General features: G+C 39.2%; 1 protein-coding gene across 1 annotated transcript; it reads left to right on the plus strand.

Annotated features, from left to right (window-relative positions):
• Positions 1-1,922: 1,922 nt before the first annotated feature.
• On the plus strand, positions 1,923-18,478 carry cacng4b (calcium channel, voltage-dependent, gamma subunit 4b). Its single transcript, XM_055184606.2, has 4 exons — positions 1,923-2,442; positions 12,775-12,858; positions 12,951-13,091; positions 13,507-18,478. Exons 1-4 carry the CDS (start codon positions 2,220-2,222, stop codon positions 14,025-14,027), a joined length of 969 nt encoding a protein of 322 aa, XP_055040581.1. The 5' UTR covers positions 1,923-2,219; the 3' UTR covers positions 14,028-18,478.
• The last annotated feature ends 1,323 nt before the right edge of the window (positions 18,479-19,801 follow it).

Here is a 19,801-nt window from a genome sequence, read left to right on the forward strand (position 1 = left end):
TACAGAAATATTACACTTGAAAAACACTTTAGGGTTACAATTTTTTATATTTTAAAATGAAACAATATGTTATTTGAACAAGTACACCTTTTTGAGCCATCAATGTAGCAATATTTGATTTTTATTTATTAATTAGAATTCCAAGCACCACAGAAGTGCTCATCCCCACAGTCATGTACAGAGGGAAATGATTTATTTTGAGATCAAAAATTTCTTCCATTTAAATAATACTAATGTGTTCATAACTATCAAATATATGATGTAAATTACATGAAAAAACAAAATGCTAAATAAATATTATAAAATACATAATGAAAGTAGTGGTCCCGTGGAGTTGTGTCACCGGTGTTACCATTTAACAAAAAAAGCTTTTATTTTAAAATAAAAATCACACTGATGACATCACTTGACTTCCTTCTTTCACACTGTAAAAAAATTCCGTAGAAATTACAATGTTATTGCAGCTGGGTTGCCGGTAATTTACCATAGATTTACATTCATGTTATTTACTGGCAAGAGTTTGTTCAAAGTTAAATAATTTTTAAATGTTAACAAGTCTTTATCTTTACAGAATAAAACTATACAATAACAGCCTCATGCAAAGCATTCTGGGAACCAGATATCATCATCAACTTTTTTCTGTTTTTGCTTCAGATTTTGTTTCCCAGAATGTTTTGCTTGATGCTGTTTTTTTTTTTTTTACTCTGTAAAGACAAAGACTTGTAAATGTTTAATGTTCATTTAGCTTTGAACAAAATGTTGCCAGTAAAAAACATAAACTTAAATCTACGGTAAGTTACTGGCAACAGCTGCAATTTCTATGGATTTTTTTACAGTGCACTTTCTTGGAGATCTATGAAGAGAAGCCCATGATAAGTACACTGTCTCTTTTCAGTTATCAGAAATCTTTTCATTTATATCATGATTTCATATGAAGCTTTTAGTTTAAGTCACTGGTATGACCTCCTTTATTGTTTGGGAATTGCAAAACACTAGAATACAAATGGATTAAACTACTTAATTTAGTGAGTATACAATGATTGACAACATGTGGTTTGATACTTTGCAGCAGCAATTTTGTAAAATACAATTTTCATGAAAATTGTCACCGGTGTTACTGTCACTGGTGTAACCTTCCTTATGTGTAACACCAGTAAAGATCAGTTACACCAGTGACTTGTGATTTATGATGTGTCACTGGTGTTACTGTGTTTTTTTTTTCTTTGACATTTAATAAAATCTTTCACATGTGACACGATGATAATTTTAAATGCATTGAATTCTGCTACACTTGAGAATTAAGCTTTAAAGCTGAAAAAAATATAAATAATATTTCATAAACACCTTCAATATGGCTAAAGAAGTAAACACCAGTGACAAAAAAAGTGTATGGTGTATGCAGTCTTTAAGTACATGCACACAAAAAATAAAAAATCATTAAGCTATCATTTATGTATAATAATGTGGTCTAAGTTTAAATGTTAGAAAAATAAATCAATTTTAAGACATCTTGTCATACCAAAAGTGGACGTTTCTGTAGAATGACCCTTTAATGTTGCTGCTATTTTGACAATCAATGACAAAACTCCACACCATTTCGTTAGATTAAAATCTAATGAATGGGAATTAATAAAATTTGCAATGCTATACATTTTTATAAACTCCCAATTTTTCTGTGGTCTTTCTTGTAAAGCTGCTTTAAAGCAATGAATCGCTGTAAAACATAAATTGCTATACAAATAATTGTCTACCACATTTTTGTATTTTACTCCATCCCTCCTGGTTTCTTTGAGTTAAAAAAAACATCCCATATTTCCCATCAATGCCATCACAAAGCCGACAGCATCATTTTATTCTTAAGCCACGTGTGTTTCTCATTGGTTAGTGTGACTGAAGGTGGGGTTTTCAGCAATCCTAAATCAAAGCCGTTTGAGTTTGGCAAACAGGCATTTGGTGATCAGAAACCAAGCTGGTATTGATGATGGCTGAAACTCAAACTAAAGCATAAAGAAAGCGACACTGTGTTGAATGAGTGAACCTGAAAGCTCCTAGCTATATAAACAGCAACATGTGGAGGAGATGCGCTCAAGTTTCCTGATGAGTCGCTGCATGTGACACAGAACAAAGGAGCGCGCGAGCGCAACCCAAAACATGACGCGTGTGACTCTCGTGCCTGAGGGATGCGTGGATTTTTATTCTTATCAATAATATGAGTGGCCATGGCTTGGTGTGACCGTGGGATTCAGATGCTGCTGGCAACCGTCGGTGCTTTTGTGGCGTTTAGTTTGATGAGCATCGCGATCGGGACCGATTATTGGCTTTATTCGCGGGCTTATATCTGTAACGCAACCAACATCACCTCGGATGAGACGCAGACGCAACCCAAGAAAGTGCGCGGAGATCTTACGCACTCCGGGCTGTGGAGGATCTGCTGTATTGAAGGTAAAGTGTGTTTCATCTTCAAGAAAAGAAGAAAATAAAGTTCATTGTTTTTGCTTGTTGTGGAGACAATGACGAATAAGGGCGCTCTTTTGTTTCTCATCTGCATCCTTGGTGAATTCTGAACAGATGTCTGGAGTGAGATGCTTTATCTATCTTTATCAGTGATTTAGTGAAAGTGTGTGCAACTAGTACTCAAAAGAGGTTCACTTTTAATTTAACCACTTTAATAAATTGGCCATGGTGTAAAAAAACACAGTTGGGTTCACTCCTTGTTTTTTTTTCAAGGCAGCCATGAGATCATTGGAGAGCAAATGGAGCAGAAGATCTCACATGTGTTTAAGTCTCAAACTGTGCTCAGATTTGTAAACATTTGACTAAAATTAAAGTAAATTTCAATATGAAAAGAAATTTGAGGTCAAACATCTGTCCACAATAATGCAATGTTTATTTCTCTCAAGGAATGTGAGGAGAAACATCTGAGACAAAGTTGATAACTTATTAAAACCTAACCGAGAACACAAATTAGAATCACATGCTAGCAAAAAGCAATAACATTTTGTATTCATGTACCACCAACTCATGAAAACTCATTCATTTGGGTTCAGCGGCTCTCAAACTTTGCTCAGAAATGCCGGAAAATGTTTCCCATTTCTCTCTTTTGACATCGGTGAGTTTCTTGAATGGCCAGAAAGGTGTAATCAGGACAGAGATTCTCCTTTAAAAATCTCTTGCTTCATTCATGTCTTTCTTGCATTTGATGCTGTTGCTTGGAAACAATATGTCTGAAATCGCTATGGTAACATGGCCAATGTTTAAAAATAGATGAATCTGTTGCTTCTTGTCATTGTCCATAGCAAAGAAAACGAAATGAACAGACGGAAAGTAGAAAGACAGACGTATGTTTTTAAAAGAAATCATTTTCTACAACATATGTCATTTTGGAGAGCTTTGACTGAGACAGCGATGCTGATTACGTCATAGACGCACGCATAGACTAAACAAGCATATTAAAGGTGATGAATAACTTATCCACTGTAATGTTATTATTACATCTTAACTGGTCTTCAAACTCAAAGCAGGGCTATCAACAGTTGTCTTCCAAAAACACCAGAAATTTTTTCTGAGAAGTCTAACCAAGAAAAAGAAGAAAACAACTTAAATCTATAAAGAAAGAAGACATTAGGCTATATTAAAAATTACAAAATGTAGCAGGGTTTCACGTATGATGTAAATAAAGAGTATGCATTGACGTCACTTTACCATGTGAACACGCAGGGACACTCCCTCCTTAAGGAAGAATGACAAAACATTCAACACAATGGCTGGGTTTAAAAGGCACTTGTAACTTTTTCCATGTTTAAGTGCGACGATTGGGTCCTAGTGTTTCTGTCAACCTAGAAAATGTCAAAAAGATCAACACAGTAACTTAGTTTTGGTAAATCATTATCTGCAAGTATGTGAATAACACCCCCCCCCCCTGTGATGTCAGAAGGGGATCTTATTATAATAATATCACCCCTTAATCTAAATCTTTCTCTTTCGTCACTGCCATTTAGTGTATAGAGAGAGAGAGAGAGAAAATAATTGACAGCAAAATTGAGTTTCAATTTCAACAAACCACCATTATGGCTGCATTTCATGAGCTCATTTGCATTTAAAGGGACACACCCAAAAACTGCACATTTTTGCTCACACCTACAAAGTGGCAATTTTATCATGTTATAATAAATTATCTATATGGTTTTTTGAGCTAAATCTCCACATACGTACTCTGGGGACACTTGCTTTTTTAAAAAGTCTTGTGAAATGTCCCCCTTAATACCGGCAGCTGCAAAATCTCCAGTTTAACTGACCATTATCAGCTTAAATTAAATTTAGTTGGACTTGACAACGACCGTAACAACTTGCCAATCAACCTGTCATCCTTGGACATTGGCATGTTGTCTTGCCAAACCCCATCAAACCATCCCAACACAAGGGTCATTATAATGTTTTTTATTTTTTTAATGAAGGCTAACTGACAAAACTTTGCAATTACACAGAATATGAGTATTTGTTAAAGTATAGGATTATTTTTATTCCAAATTTTAACATAACCTGACTTAAAGGTATAGCGGAAGATTTTCTTTTTCCGGGTGGATTATCAAGACTATTGGTCATCCCAGTTGTCAATCATTCTGATGATATGTTGACGTAAGGCCGTCGTACGTGCTCGTCCCTAGGTTCGCTTTCTGCATATGAGCACTTTGAGGTGTATATGTGTGGTGGGCTAGGCTTCAGCCATTCATTGAAGCTCGTGTTTTTTCAAAACGTCTGAGGGTCGCAAGAGAAAAAGTGCCTACGAATTGTATGACAAGAAGAGAAAGGACTCTGAAGAAAGAAACAAGATGAGAGTGTTTTTGGCAAGAATATTTTACACGCTAGCATGCGCTAAAAGCACAGGTTGGGCTTGTCACGCAAAGTTTTTACTCGACAGGTAAAGTTTGTCATGCTATTTGGAGAAATCCATTTAAAATCACTGCTAGTAAAAGTTGATGTAAGCTATGATTAGCGATGCTAGCCCTGGCACATGTCACGAACCGCGCAGACACCGTAAACATGCCGAAAGCAACTTGTTAACAGAACGAAGAGAAGAACTAGGCTCCTGCATTTTCTCTCTCTCGTGCACGTGTTTAATAGACGTTCCCTTTCTGGAGCAGGTAGAGTGTTGCGCATGTGCATTTTTTAAAGTGGAGGGGCGGTTCTTTTCAAAAATTCAAGAAAATCTTACACTATACCTTTCAAATGGATACTGCAAATTCATGTTTTGCTGCCTGGATTTCAGTTTTTCCTGTAATAAACTGCTGTATTTAACCCATCCAGTGAGTAGTAAACACATGCATGCCCAGAGCACTGGGCAGCTATCACTGCAGCACCCGGGGCGCAACCGGGGTTAAGCTTTTTCCTTTCAGTGTTTTGCCAGTCTGGAAAAAATGCTTCAAATTCATGTTAAGCACAGTCCATCACACAACAACTTTTTTCCAGTTTAGACACTTTTTCCTGTGTTTCCGTGGATCTCACACTAATGCAGTTGCTCAGACTTTTTGCCATTTACTCAGTGGGCGTTACCGCAGTCACTTCTGCCTATGGTGACGTCACATGCATACCCCCGACAATGCTGGAAAGCTATTTTTGCCACCTCTACTTTTTTTTTTAAAACTAGAAGAATAACCACGTTTTTTTTAAACAGATGCAATACAGAATCTTTTCAGGTCCCGAGGATTCACAAGATCATGCATCCCTCAATTGGACTAGCCCCCATACTTTGAGCTCTTTTGACTTCCGGTGAGCCACTAAAGCTAATGGTACACTGTAACAAAGTTGCTGTAGTTATGCAGCTGTTAGCCAGTAACTTACTCTAGATTTAAAGGCGGGGTGCACGATCTCTGAAAGCCAATGCTGACATTTGACATGACCTAAACAAACATGGCCCTACCCCTGTAGAGGCAGAGCGCAACGCGTCATAACCTGAAAACCACGCCCACCGGGGGGGGGGGGCAATCCATCCGTCTTCATTGACTTTGTATTACGTGAGGCCGCCTCTGTCATTTCTGGCTTATAACAAAAAACAGAATAATGCCTAACAGCTGCTGTGTGACAGGGTGTACAGCTAATAAGCAAAAAAAAAAACAGAAATAAATTTTTATAAGCTGTTTTATAAGCTGTCGACCCCAAAAAACGAGCATTTGAAGACACAAAAGTGGAAACAGGCAACTCTTCATATTACTACTATTAATAGAACTGCGTCCACAAGGGGAAAACGTAGTCGGCGATCCACATTTTTTCTTCTTAAAGGCTGAGTTTTACAGCTCGACAGCTTGTAAAAACTTATTTCTGGGTTTTTTGGCTTGTTAGCTGTACACCAGTGGCGGCTGGTGACTTCTTTTTTTTGAAGCGCACGATGCGAAGTTCGTCACAACATGTATGTAGCCCATCATGTGTGTGGTTCGTAATTTCAAAATATGTGTTCTGCGCTTTGAGAGATTGTCTGTGCATCACGTGTCTTGCCAAAATAAGTGCCTGCTGCAGATGCGTCTAAATGGTTTATGATAAAAGAGATGCTCGCGTTTGCCAGATACTCGCATAATCTCATGCGCAATCAGAGTTTACTGTTAAGGACGTGTCTAGTGTGTATTTTGGGAACGTGAGCGTCTCTTTTATCATAACGTTTTTGATGCGTGTGCAGCAGGCACTTATTTTGATAAAACACGTGATGCACACAGGATCTTGACACTCAGGACACATCTTTTGGAAAAGGGAACCACACACGTGACAATCCAAACACGTATTTTGAATTAGCGCATCCTCGAATGAGCAGTCACGAGCCGCCACTGTTGTACACCTTGTCACACAGCAGCTTTTAGGAATTTCAACCGATGAAAGGTTTGAAAAGGACATTGACGCACACACGCGAGAGAGTTTGGGTCTTCTCGGGTCCGTTTGGCAAAAACACATTCTTTTAAATTACCCGAGACCCGATGCCACTATTATTTTTTCCGGGTTTTCGGATCTAAGTGGACCCGTGAAGACCTCTAGTAGACACGCCTCTTACTGCTGATTGGGTACAGGTGTTTTGGTACTTGACCTAACTCCCTTTTCCAAAGCGTTTCAAAAAAATTTAGCACCCCGCTTTTAAATGTATGTTATCTACTGGCAAGAGTTTGTTTAAAGTTAAATGAACATTAAACATTAACAAGACTTATCTTTATAGAATAAAATTATAAAATAACAGCTTCATGCAAAGCATTCTGGGAACCAGAGATCCTCATCAGCCTTTTTCTGTTTTTCCTCCAGATTTTGTTTCCCAGAATGCTTTGCATGAGGCTGTTATTTAAGTTTTATTCTTTTATTATTGAACTGTATAGTTCTTATTATCTTAGAATGAGTCGTTTATATCTATACATCTCCTTACATGGAAGTTGCCGTCATGTTTTTACAGTATCCTTAAACGGACAAACTGCTCTACTGAACACATTTCATCCCTACATTGTCTCAGACAACGACATGTTTGTCCTGTGGCGGCTACCATGCGTTTTGAAATTCAGGGGTGAGCTGTTGGTTGCATTTCGCAATATCACCATTACCCCAGATTTCTATTGGCATCCGCCAATAGAGACAGAGCGCAGCGCGTCATAACCTGAAAACCACGCCCAACGGGGGGGGGGACAATCCAACCGTCTCCATTGACTTTGTATTGTGAGAGGCCGCCTCCTTGTCATTTCTGGCTTATAACAAAAAACTGAATAATGCCTAAAAGCTGCTGTGTGACAATATGTACAGCTAACAAGCCAAAGAACCCAGAAATAAGTTTTTATAAGCTGTCGAGCTCAAAAACGAGCGTTTAATGACACAAAAGTGGAAACAGGCAACTTTTCATAGTACTACTATTAGTAAAACTGCGTCCATTAGGGGGAAACGTAGTCAGCGATCCACTTTTTCTCCTTAAAGACTGGGTTTTTACGGCTCGATAGCTTATAAAAACTTATTTCTGGGTTCTTTGGCTTGTTAGCTGTACATATTGTCACACAGCAGCTTTTAGGCATTATTCAGTTTTTTGTTATAAGCTAGAAATGACAAGGAGGCGGCTTCTCGCAATACAAAGTCAATGGAGACAGTTGGATTGCGTTCCCCCCCGGTGGGCGTGTTTTTCAAATTTGCATAACTGCGCTCTGTCTCTATACCAACCAGTTCCGTATTTGTTGCAGAGCGGCTGCGTGCTGAAGTGACGAGGACCCATGAGGTGTCGCAAATTAACGTGATGATCGCACGATATCTAGTTATGTCTCCGCCCATTATGACGTTAAATAGTGACGTTTTGCTTGGGTGATGAGCCCAGATCATCACCCAAGATCTCGCGAATTCAGGTATGATCACGCGATATATTTATGGCTCCGCCCTGCGGAGCTGTCCAGCAAAAATAGAAGCTTTGCGTATTTGTGCCGGAGCTGTGACGGATTCGGAACGCAGTCAGTGGAAATCCACACATTGACTTGAATGGAAACCGATTGACTCCGCCGCCGTTCCGCAGTCGGTGGAAATCCGGGGTTAGTTGCCGCTTAAATTTACACACACCACCTTTAAATGATACAATGCAGTGCTGTTGGTTAGTAGTCTAATTAATCTGAGGTTTAATTGCACAACATTTTTTATAAATTAATGTATTTTAAAAAAATGTCATAGAACCGGGGCCCCCTTGCACCATTTCACTCCCCAAGGGGGGCTCTTCCCCTTCCTTGAGAAACACTGGTCGCAAAGTCCCCTTAAGGAAGTTATGCCAGGTGGCCATGTTTGCATCGCCTCCGGGTAGTTATTTCAGTCATGCAAAACAAGTCCTATTTACTTGAATGGGGAAAGACAAATCACAATTAAACAACATATTTCTGACCAACAATTAAACCTCACATCAACTGTACCATAACTTTTGTTTCCTAAGCTTAAATGGGGCAAAAAAACAAAAAATCTGGTTCCTTTCCCATATTGAGGAGAAGATTTGTGATGACAGGACAACCAAAAGCACACTGCCCTAAGACCCAAAGCAGCGATTGGTTTAATTTCTCTACGAGGCATTCGATTGGCTTCCCTGCCCCGATTCACAATTATGACAAAATGCTGGAGGCAGCGCGAGGAGGAATGGGACAGCTGTTTCCTCGCCGCGCTGAATCTGCCCTGTGGGGATGGTGGCTTGGATAGCAGAAGGGGGATTTTGGCACTGGGGAGAAGAGAGCGTCACTGTCTGCTGTATTAAACCACAATGAAGATGTCAAAGGCATCCTTGGAGACATTATGGAAATCAGATTGTTGGATCAGACCTGAGGTTGCCATGGTGAAGACATGCTCAGCGTCAAGCATTGTTACCTCCCGGGAGGCCGGAGGGACCGAGCGCTCGCTTTCTCCTCGCTCTCACTCCTCCATGTGTCTCTCCGTGTCAGTCAAGCAAGGTCTTTTATTTTGTCTTCATGAGGCCGGGTACACTTCATTCGCCGGGTCAGGAACCGCCACCCACTGATCAACAGTCTGAGAGGATCTTTACATAATCTCCCATGACACATCGCACTCATTGAACGCATTCAGGAAAGTTATGAAATAACCAGTTTTGGTTATGTACACTTGTAGTGTGTGGATGTTCTGGTAGATGTGAGCAGGTGTTGCTGCATGATGGGTTAACACCAAACTGGATATATCTGTAAAGTGAAATAACAAAGGTCAGCCCTGATGTATTCTCACATAGGGAAAATGCTTGATCATGCAAAATGATGTGCAACGATACCAGGCTGAGGTTGGGTTACCATGGAGTTTCCACGTACTGTAGTTGCTATGCAGTTGCTGAGGATGTTCAAAGTAATTATATATTCACTGCTACTGTATGTGGTTGCTAGGGTGTTCTGAGTGGTTGCTAGGTGCTTGCATAAGTCAGAAAGTCGAATGTTTAGACCTGGTCTTTAGGATATAATGCTGTCACAGCGGTTCACCTCGCTGTGAGCTGTAAGACTTATCTGATTTGTTAAGGTGTTCGAAGACCTTGTTTTGAAATACTTTGTCATTCGTAAGAATGCATGTCAAACACATAAACATCAATTTCCATCCCATGTTACCTCCCTAAATGAAATATAAATGTGAGGTGAAGGGTTAAAAAATAAGAGGGCTTGATGATGTCCGCCATAAAAAAGTTATTGCAGTCTAATACATTTTTTAATATTTCATGCCCATTGACATGTGTATTAATAACATTAACGGGTAAAAAATTGACTTGACTTGAAATTAAAGGGGACATAAGAAAATTTGACTTTTTCCATGTGCTATAATTGGGTCCCCAGTGCGTCTATCAACCTAGAAAACGTGAAAAAGATCAACCCAGTAACTTAGTTTTGGTAAACCATTCTCTGCAAGCATGTGAAAAAATAGCTCATTGAACTTCAGCTCCCATTGTGATGTCAATAGGGGATCCTATTGGGTGTGTCAAATGCAAATGAGCAAATCTCTACACTAAATAGCAGTGCCATGGTTGGATAGTGCAGATTAAAGGGATAGTTCGGCCAAAATGATATTAAACCCATGTTTACCCACCCCGAAGCCGTCCGAGATGCACATGCCCATATCCCTTCAGACGAACACATTCTCAGTCATCCCAGAAAATGTCTTAGATCCCTCAGTTAATCAAATGCGAAGTTATGGGGTCCACGTCCTTCAAGTCCAAAAAATGTGCATCTATCCTTTCAAAATAAATTCAAACAGCTCCAAGATGACAAAAAAAGGCCCTCCGAGGGCAATCCGTGCCGTTTTGCTGTAGAAATATACACATTCAAAACTTTATAAACGAAAATAACTCGCTTCCACTAATGCCGCCATCTTAGTCGCGTCCGCAATCAGGATGAGAGCTTACGGAGGTTTCTCTGCTTTTGCTCTGTGCCCCCGCCCTCCGAATTTGTCATACGTCACTAAGAAAAGTGCGTACACTACGCTGATACTCTCTCCTGAATACAGAGAAGTCTAAGATGGCGGCGCCACCGGAAGGTAGTTACCTTCGTTTATAAAGTTTCAAATATGGACATTTCTACAAGAACACCCTGCGGATCACCCTCAGAAGACCTTTGTTTATCATCCTGGAGCCGTTTGGATTTATTTGGAGAAGGATTTATGCACATTTTTTGGACTTAAAGGACGTGGACCCCGTAACTTTACTGTTTAGCAGCTGAAATATATAAGACATTTTCTAAAATACCTGAAAATGTGTTTGTCTGAAAAATGATGTACATATGCATCTCGGACGGCTTCGCGGTGAGTAAATCATGGGTTTAATATCATTTTTGGCCGAACTATCCCTTTAAGGGGCGGTATTATTGTAATAAGATCCCCTTCTGACATCACAAGGGGGGCCAAATTTCAATGACCTGTTTTTTTTCAGAGAATGGTTTACCAAAACTTAGTTACTGGGTTGATATTTATCACAATTCTAAGTTGAAAGATGCACCAGGGACCCAATTATAGCACTTAAACATTGAAAAAGTCAGATGGTCATGATATGTCTCCTTTAATCTGGGAACACCTTTAACATCTTTTAAGAAAGTTGCGCTTCACCCCTGTTCATAGGATCACCTTGTCAACCCTAACCTAATCCTTTTTGTAAAATCCATATTATGTTTCATGTGTATTTCTTTCTTTTTTTACAGTTTTCCATGCAATGAGTAGATTAGAAAACACATGCCCCACTTGCTCAGACCTATTTAATACTAATTAATTAGCTCCTTTTTTAACACCAGACCCAATTCATAACATCCTGGGCCACCCAAAAGCTGTGTCGCTCCACCTGCAGATTGATGGAGGGATGATTATAATGTAAAATGACTCTTTATCATGTATTGTTTGACCTGCGACACACGTATCATCTCAGTTAAAGTGAAAATGAAATTTACCCTATTTGCTATTAAAGGGATACTTTTTTAATTCTTATAATATTTCACCATGTTGCTATCCCGGATGTAACACAAACAGATAATTTATCTTATATTAAAATGCTGTCATGTTATCTTCTTACATTGGACTCCAAAAGACTCCAGTGGTCTTCTGAAGCCTAGTATTATGTTTGTGAGGGAAAACTGTTAAAGGGCCCATATTATGCAAAATCCACTTTTACAAGGTGTTTGGACATAAATGTGTGTTAGGAGTGTGTGAACACAACCACCCTACAATGAAAGAAATCCACCCTCTACTTCTTTTTTAATCCCCATTAAAACAAAGCATTCTCATTAGACATGCTGTATTGGTTCTCTTGTTAATGTGATGTCATACTGATAAAGCCCCACCCACAGCAACTGACTGACTGGTTAATTTTATCTAAAAGTTTTTCTAAATGTGTTTGTTAGCACATTTTAGCACTTATGCAGCTAAAGATCAGATCTATTTTAACCAAAAGTGCTCACTGTCCATAAGGGAGTGTATAACTGTAGCTCATTTGCATTTAAAGGTACACACACAAAAACAGCACTTTCTTGCTCCCACCGAAATAGGGGCATTTCGGACATGCTATAACAAATGATCTGTGGGGTATTTTGAGCTGAAACTTCACAGACACATTCTAGGCACACCTGAGACATCTTGTAAAAATGGGTATAATATGTGCCCTTTAATATTTTGAAAGTAAAGAGCTGTGAACGTTTCATCAACTGCTTCAAAACAACAAAATGCTATTATATGCAGAATGCTACAGATTTAGTTTCGTATTCTACAGCAAGTGTTTTATGCATCATGTCACTGATGCTAGTGTTGACTGGTTTTGATGTTTGTTTGTTTATTTAGGTCTGAACAAGGGAACTTGTTACAGAATCAATCATTTCCCTGATGATAATGATTATGACACGGACAGCTCGGAGTATCTTTTACGTGAGTGACTTTACATTATTTTCAGGAGTATTACACTATCTTTGTCTGCCAACTTTAACTGTCTGACATCGAGTGTTTGTTTGTGTTCATAGGTATCGTGCGCGCCTCCAGTGTTTTCCCCATTCTCAGTACTACACTGCTGATGCTGGGTGGGCTGTGTGTTGGAGTCGGCCGTATCTACAGCAAGAGAAACAGCATACTACTGAGCGCCGGGATCCTGTTTGTGGCAGCAGGTATGTGACTTAAGGGGGTCGCACACAGGACGCGCAGCTCAGCGCCGTGGCGTTCTAAAAAAATGACTCAGGAAGTTGCTCAAATCCTTGGCGCACCACAGAGCGCCGCTCACCTAGTTTAACATTAAATAACATCATATTTGTCCCAAATCATTAACGATTAACATTGGCTGCTAACGTATATTTTGCATTTTGAAGTAGACGCTATCTAACGAAGCTAACGCTATTTAATGTGCACTTCTGGTTCTACGATACCTCCGAGTTTTCCTAGACGCGACTCGACGCTGCGCGTCCTGTGTGGGACCCCCTTAAGAAACAAACAATAGCCTTTCAATAGACTGTGAGAAAACACAATTTGTTTACTTGACTAATATAATTGTAAAATAAACATTGTAAATTGTTTTGTGTCCCTCAGGTCTGAGCAACATCATCGGCATAATCGTCTACATCTCCAGCAACGCCGGAGACCCCAGCGACAAGCGGGATGAGGACAAGAAGAACCAGTATAACTACGGCTGGTCTTTTTATTTTGGCGCACTTTCGTTCATTGTCGCTGAGGCCGTCGCTGTTCTGGCCGTCAACATCTACATCGAGAAGAACAAGGAAGTACGTTTTAAAGCACGCCAGGAGTTCATCAAGTCTACCTCGTCCTCTTCGCCATACTCCCGCATGCCCAGTTTCCGCTACCGCAGGCGGCGCTCACGGTCCAGCTCTCGCTCAACCGAGGCGTCCCGCGAGGCGTCGCCCGTGGGGATGAAGATGATGAGCTCAGTGCCTTTAGGAGAAATCAACATGTACACGTTGACGAGAGACCCGCTGAAGTCAGGGACGGACAGCTCGTACAGCCCTGACCACGATTCTGGATTCCTCCAAGTGCACAACTGTTTTCCCAAAGACCTTAATGACGGCATCAACAGGAGGACGACGCCCGTATGAGGGTACAAATTGGAACGGAGAAGATAACGTGAAGGCCATATTGAATGGATAGCCAGCCGGGCTCAATGGCCTGTGACAGATAGCGGTGAAAGGGATTCTCATTGGTGCGACCAGTCAAGCGATGTCATATCTTGTCGGCGAAGGAGAAGCACTGTGCTCGGAAGGACGGATTTGGTTGCGGAATTCTACGACCGTGGTGAAAATGCTAATTTGTATTTCCAGTCTCGCTTCTTACATACAAACGGGAAATCTCAGAGAGACTCGAAATGAAGTAGATGGTCTATGGACATTACAGTGGTTGTGCTTAAATGAGCACAAACTTCATATAAGCCACTCGATTATCTTGTTGTTTGGCAGTACAGTGCCATACTCTCGATGTATACCAATATAAAAACGGACTCAGAATTTGAGATGGTGCTAATGTTGGCTGAAAGCTGAAGCCTTGCCCTCAATGGATGTTCGGTTCAAACTCGAGATGAATATACTTGTCGTATGTTTGTAGTCACAGTTGTCTAACCCTCAGTGTGCCTGACTTCAGACTTACTCAAGAGCCACAACTCACTTCAATGGAGTTTTTCTATGTTGTTGTAAAACCAGATTATTAGTTAAAGGTGATGTAAGTCATTCTTGAACTTCCCTTTTTTGTTCCCCCAAATATTGGTTGCAATGTACAGGTACATGTGAAAGGCAGAAAACGCCTTAAACACAGGGAGCAAATTTATTCGTAAAAGACGTTTAAAGCCGTCCAAACACAGCCCAGATGTCTAGGCTAAAACAAGGCAATTTCGGCTCTCAGTGAAACTTTAGTAGAAGTTTAACCATCGCCCAAAAATAAATAAAATTAAATAAATTAATTAATGACACTGTTGACTTTACTTGGTGAAATATCAGACATTTCGCAAGTTCTTTTGGCAAAAACAATATAGACGGTTTAATCGGACGCACGTGCGCTGACGTGATACACGTCTGGATCCAAACTTTACTTCCGGTTTCGTTTTTTTTAATGGTCTGACTAGTTGCTAAACTGATCTCTTGAACAAATGCCTCGTCGTAAATAACAAATGTTTTGGTTTCCTAGGTAATCTATGTGTTGTTTTTTTGCGTGTTATATAAATAAACTACGTTTAAAGAACTTTGTTGTTATTTATTCTTAGCGGAGTTTACCGGAAGTTATGTGTGGACCACGACAGCCGCTTGTTTATGTTGTTACTGCTGAAACCGTCTATATAACCAAATAGTTTGGATAGAAGTGGGTTATAGCCTGGTCTATATAGTTAACCTAGACGGTTAAATTCCGACTATTGCTTGGTGATAAGTTTTCCGATTGGCTAAACTGTTAAACTGTGGCCCACTTTTGCCCGCTGTGTTGGTGTGACTCCTATTGCAGAACTATCAGGTAAAGGGACATATTCTGTTAATTTATGAAAAATCACTTACATCACCTTTAATTAAATTATATATCAAGTAAATTTAAATTTAGAAGATTTACCATTATTTAGTTAACACCCTGCCGAAAAAACAGCTTAAGGATTTCAATTCTGGCTGATTTATTCTTGTTGGTGCTGGTATTGGGATGGTCTAGCTGGTTAGCCTGTTTTGGTGAAGCTAGTTGGCCAAGGAAGTCTTAAGGCTGGATTTTAGTTTGTTTTTTACATGAACTTTGCCTCACGCGCACCGTACGCAGACCCTCGTGTATGCGTAAAAAAAACTATATTTTTAGCTTTCTTAAAGGATTACTCCACTTACTCCCGAAAATTTACTCACCCCCATGTCATCCAGGATGTTTGTGTCTTTCTTTCTTCAGTCGGAGGGAAATTGTGTTTTTTGAAGAAAACATTCCCATATTTATATAGTGGGCCTCAACAGTTTACAGTTTCAACGCAGTTTAAAATTGCAGTTTTAATGCAGCTTCTAAACGACCCCAACCGAGGCATAAGTATCTTATCTAGCAAAACGATTGTCATTTTTGCAAAAAAAGTACTTTTAAACCACAACTTCTCATCTTGCACTAGCCGTGTGAAGCGCCAGCGCGACCATTACTTATTACGTAATCACGTCGAAAGGTCACGCAACAATAAACTGCCACAAAGACATTCATTTATATCATTCCACATACTGTACAACAACGTCGGAACGTTGTAAACACTGGGGGGCTAGTTTCGCATACATCATGCGCTTCATAAGGCTAGTGCAAGACGAGTTGTTGTCATTTAAAGTTATTTTTTTGGGGGGTTGATTGTTTCAGTAGAAGCGTCCCTTATGCCTTGGTTGGTATTGTTTAGAGTTTAGAGAGCCTTTGAAGCTGAATTGAAATTGTAACTGTTGAGGTCCAGTAATGTTTTCCTAAAAAAACTGAATTTCTTTTGGACTGAACAAGGAGGGACGTGGACATCTTGAGAAATATGGTGGTGAGTAAATTATCTGGATTTTTTATGAAAGTGGAATATTCCTTTAACACGAATCAGTATTGATGACCGGTATAAGTGAGCTCTCCTACCATAATGGAGTCAAACCCTAATGGAAGTTTACAGACAATTGTGGAGGACTCCTCTTATGCTGCGTTTACACCAGCTGCGGTAGAGGCTTGAATGATTTCAATGTTAAGTCAATGTAAAGACGCGTTGACACGCGTCTGAAGGTCTCGCGGCAGAGATGAGGCTTTTGGCGCGGCGCGGAAGACGCAAATTGAGCACCTGGCGCGGTTCCGTGCGAATGGTGCTTTTTGTTCATTTTGCGTTTGACACGAATTGGTGGCTGACGCCCGAGTTGAAAAATTTGTACAAATGCGTGCTTTTTCCGCGCGTCTACTTCGCTGTAGACGTGCGAATGCATTCAAACTGTTCAAGCGGCAAACTAGGCGCGGTAGACGCAGTTTTGACCCCTGAAACGCAGTGGGTGTAAAACGCAGCATTACTGCGGCCAACTAAATGGCTTTTGAGGATGTTACCTAAACAAACTGAAATTTATTTTTGATGTGAATTTTATAAAAATATTAAGATTTATTTTCTAAGTTAATTGCACTGCACTGCAAAAAATGACTTTCTTACGTATTTTTGTCTTGTTTTCGGTAGAAATATCTAAAAATTCTTAAATCAAGATACAATTTAGATGAATTTGTGCTTAAAACAAGCAAAATTATCTGCCAATGGGGTGAGAAAATTTAGCTTGAATTAAGTGTTTAAGAAAAAATTAATCTTATTTCACAATTTTTTTCCTACCCCATTGGCAGATAGTCACTTAAATTGTATATTTTTGGTCTAAAATCTAGACATATTTTCTTAGGTCATTTTTCTCTTCAAGAAAAAGCATCTTAATTTAAGAATTTTTAGATATTTCTACTGAAAACAAGACAAAAATACTAAGTAAGTAAGTCATTTTTGCATTGTGGTTATTCACAATATGACCAGAAAAGTGCATTAGGAAAAACAGTCAGTTTTGATTTTCTGTTGACCGTAAACTAGATATGAAGCCTGTCGGAGACACCAGCACACCAGTGTATTTTGCTAAAGGCCATTATCCAAAAAACACATGACTACTAACAGTTGGTGGTCTTGTAAGCAGTGCAATTCAGCAGTACTACATCACATTGACTATAGTGATGGTCAACAACTGTCAGTAGTTAACCAGCCAGTGTTGTTACTTCCCATTGTGAATCGGTCAAAGAGTGATGTCCACCGAAGGGTTTAGGGTCTACGTAATGCTTGGTAATTGCCGAATGTGGGTTGGATATAGCCACTCATTCTTGTAAATTTAAGCGAGGGCCGTGCTGCATCTCAATGGTGCATGGCTAGCAGGGATTGTGCTAGTCCACTGATAAAACCAAGTGGCTGAATAGCACTAATGACATTGGTGTGGCCAATCAAATCCAGCCCTTTAGAAGACCATTCAAAGTGTCTTAACCTCACCAGAGCCTTACGCCTGGAGTTGACATCATCTCTCTCCCTGCCCCTTTGTTATTTGTAGTTTACCCTCCGTCTCGTGTCGCAGGTTCCTATTGGTTTTCCATCTATGGACTCCATTTTATGCGTGAATGGTTTCTTCACATAATGCGAGTGCACAAATTGATGTATATATCTGGTACAGTAGGTGTGTGTGACTAAATCGAAGCCTTTACAGCTACCTTTTCTTAGTAAAGCCATTATAACCTGAGCTTTTGAGTCAAGGCTCTTTGTAGAACGGTGGGTAGATGTAAATGTTTGCATGTTTTTTTCTCTAACCCGTTCACTTTATGTGCTTTTAACAGTATTATTAGCAGGATGAATCTAATGGCTCACCGCCAAACATTATTCACTCGAAATATCTGTAATGTTCTCTCTGTTCATGGAAGATGTTTTTGCTCTTCCGGTTTTCTTTTCATTCGCTAACGTTGATCTCGGTATTTCTATGTACGTATCACAGAAGATGGTAACAGTTGCTCACATCAATAAAGTAAACCGGGGTATGTTGTCTCACATGCTGTGTGATTTGTTATGTGACGGTTGTGTTTTGTAACTGAACTACACTTGTAGTATTTTGTCTTGTTTTCCAGGAATTAAATATATTTTAAGCAAGAAGCAAGTGAATATTATATGGAACATAAAGGAGAATTACAGGGAAAGTGTTTTTTTCCCGAATCATATATCTAATAAAAAATAAGAGAGCTTTATACCCAAAAATCAATTTATCAACAGATCATAGGCGCCGATCCCGTGAATGGGATAGCATCCACCAAAATGCCCGATCACCCACGGAAAAATGCCAGATGGGTGATTCTCACGAAACCATTGAAACACCACGGCACTAATGATTTTAGCTTTAAAATGTGTAATATAGTAACATTAAAAAGCATCAGAATTAACACAATACTGTGTTCTACCTTGCACAATGTGTGATTTCAACATAAGAATTTATAATTGGAAATTTTATCTCACTTTCTGCTGAAATTCTCATTACCGCAATGTGTCCGGCTGTGTTTGAACATGCGTTATGTTGTAATTTAATCAAATTAACACAAAAATATTTAGAAGAAAAATAAATGGATGTTTTGCTAGACTACTTTAGATGACAGAAAAAATATTTACTGAATATTCATGTATAATAATAATGAAGAAAAATTAGGAAAATGATGTGTCCATGCCTGATGTTCTCATCCTCCGCAACACTTTTTGAGAACAGTTTAAGCACACATACAGAATTTTAATAAAATTTGATTTTGAGTGACCAAGCACATGGACCAGTTACTTCAAGATGGCTACCAGGTAAGATCATTTTTTTTACAGTTAATTTGAAATATTGTCTTGTCAGAATGCTTACACGACATTTTGATTATCATTACCACAACAGATGCTTATTAAATGTTAATTTAATTATTAGAAGCATAATACTTTGATTTTAAATGCATGTGCAGAATCTCCAAATTATGTTCTTTCAGGTTTGTCATGTCATTTTGAAAATATGTCAGTGTTGATGTTTTCTGACTGTTGCGGTAATGAGATTTTTTAGGACTAATTTTTTAAATTATGTTACAAAAAATGTTAAATGATAAGTAAAAGTTTTTAAATTAATGTTCCCATTTACTCCAGACTTTGTTTTTCAATGTCTGGTGGAAAAAAAGTACATTTAAGCAAGTTTTACATTTTCATGCTTGACATTTTTAAAACCAAGTTTTCGTGAGAATCACCCAGATATGCTTGATTAATTTGAATGAAAAGTGCCTCTCTGATTGGTGGATCTTGCGAGTTGTAATATCTACAAGATTTGATAAATAAGCTAATGGGTGCGTCACATTTTGCGTC

Source organism: Misgurnus anguillicaudatus, chromosome 19 (assembly GCF_027580225.2).
Source record: "Misgurnus anguillicaudatus chromosome 19, ASM2758022v2, whole genome shotgun sequence".
NCBI lineage: Eukaryota > Metazoa > Chordata > Actinopteri > Cypriniformes > Cobitidae > Misgurnus > Misgurnus anguillicaudatus.

Bases quoted from the DNA above. Each gene is read 5' to 3' on its own strand.
- cacng4b (XM_055184606.2), top strand. From the start codon at position 2,220: ATGGCTTGGTGTGACCGTGGGATTCAGATGCTGCTGGCAACCGTCGGT. The intron at 2,443-12,774 runs GTAAAGTGTGTT...TTGTTTATTTAG, and splicing joins GAGGATCTGCTGTATTGAAG to GTCTGAACAAGGGAACTTGT. The intron at 12,859-12,950 runs GTGAGTGACTTT...TTGTGTTCATAG, and splicing joins CAGCTCGGAGTATCTTTTAC to GTATCGTGCGCGCCTCCAGT.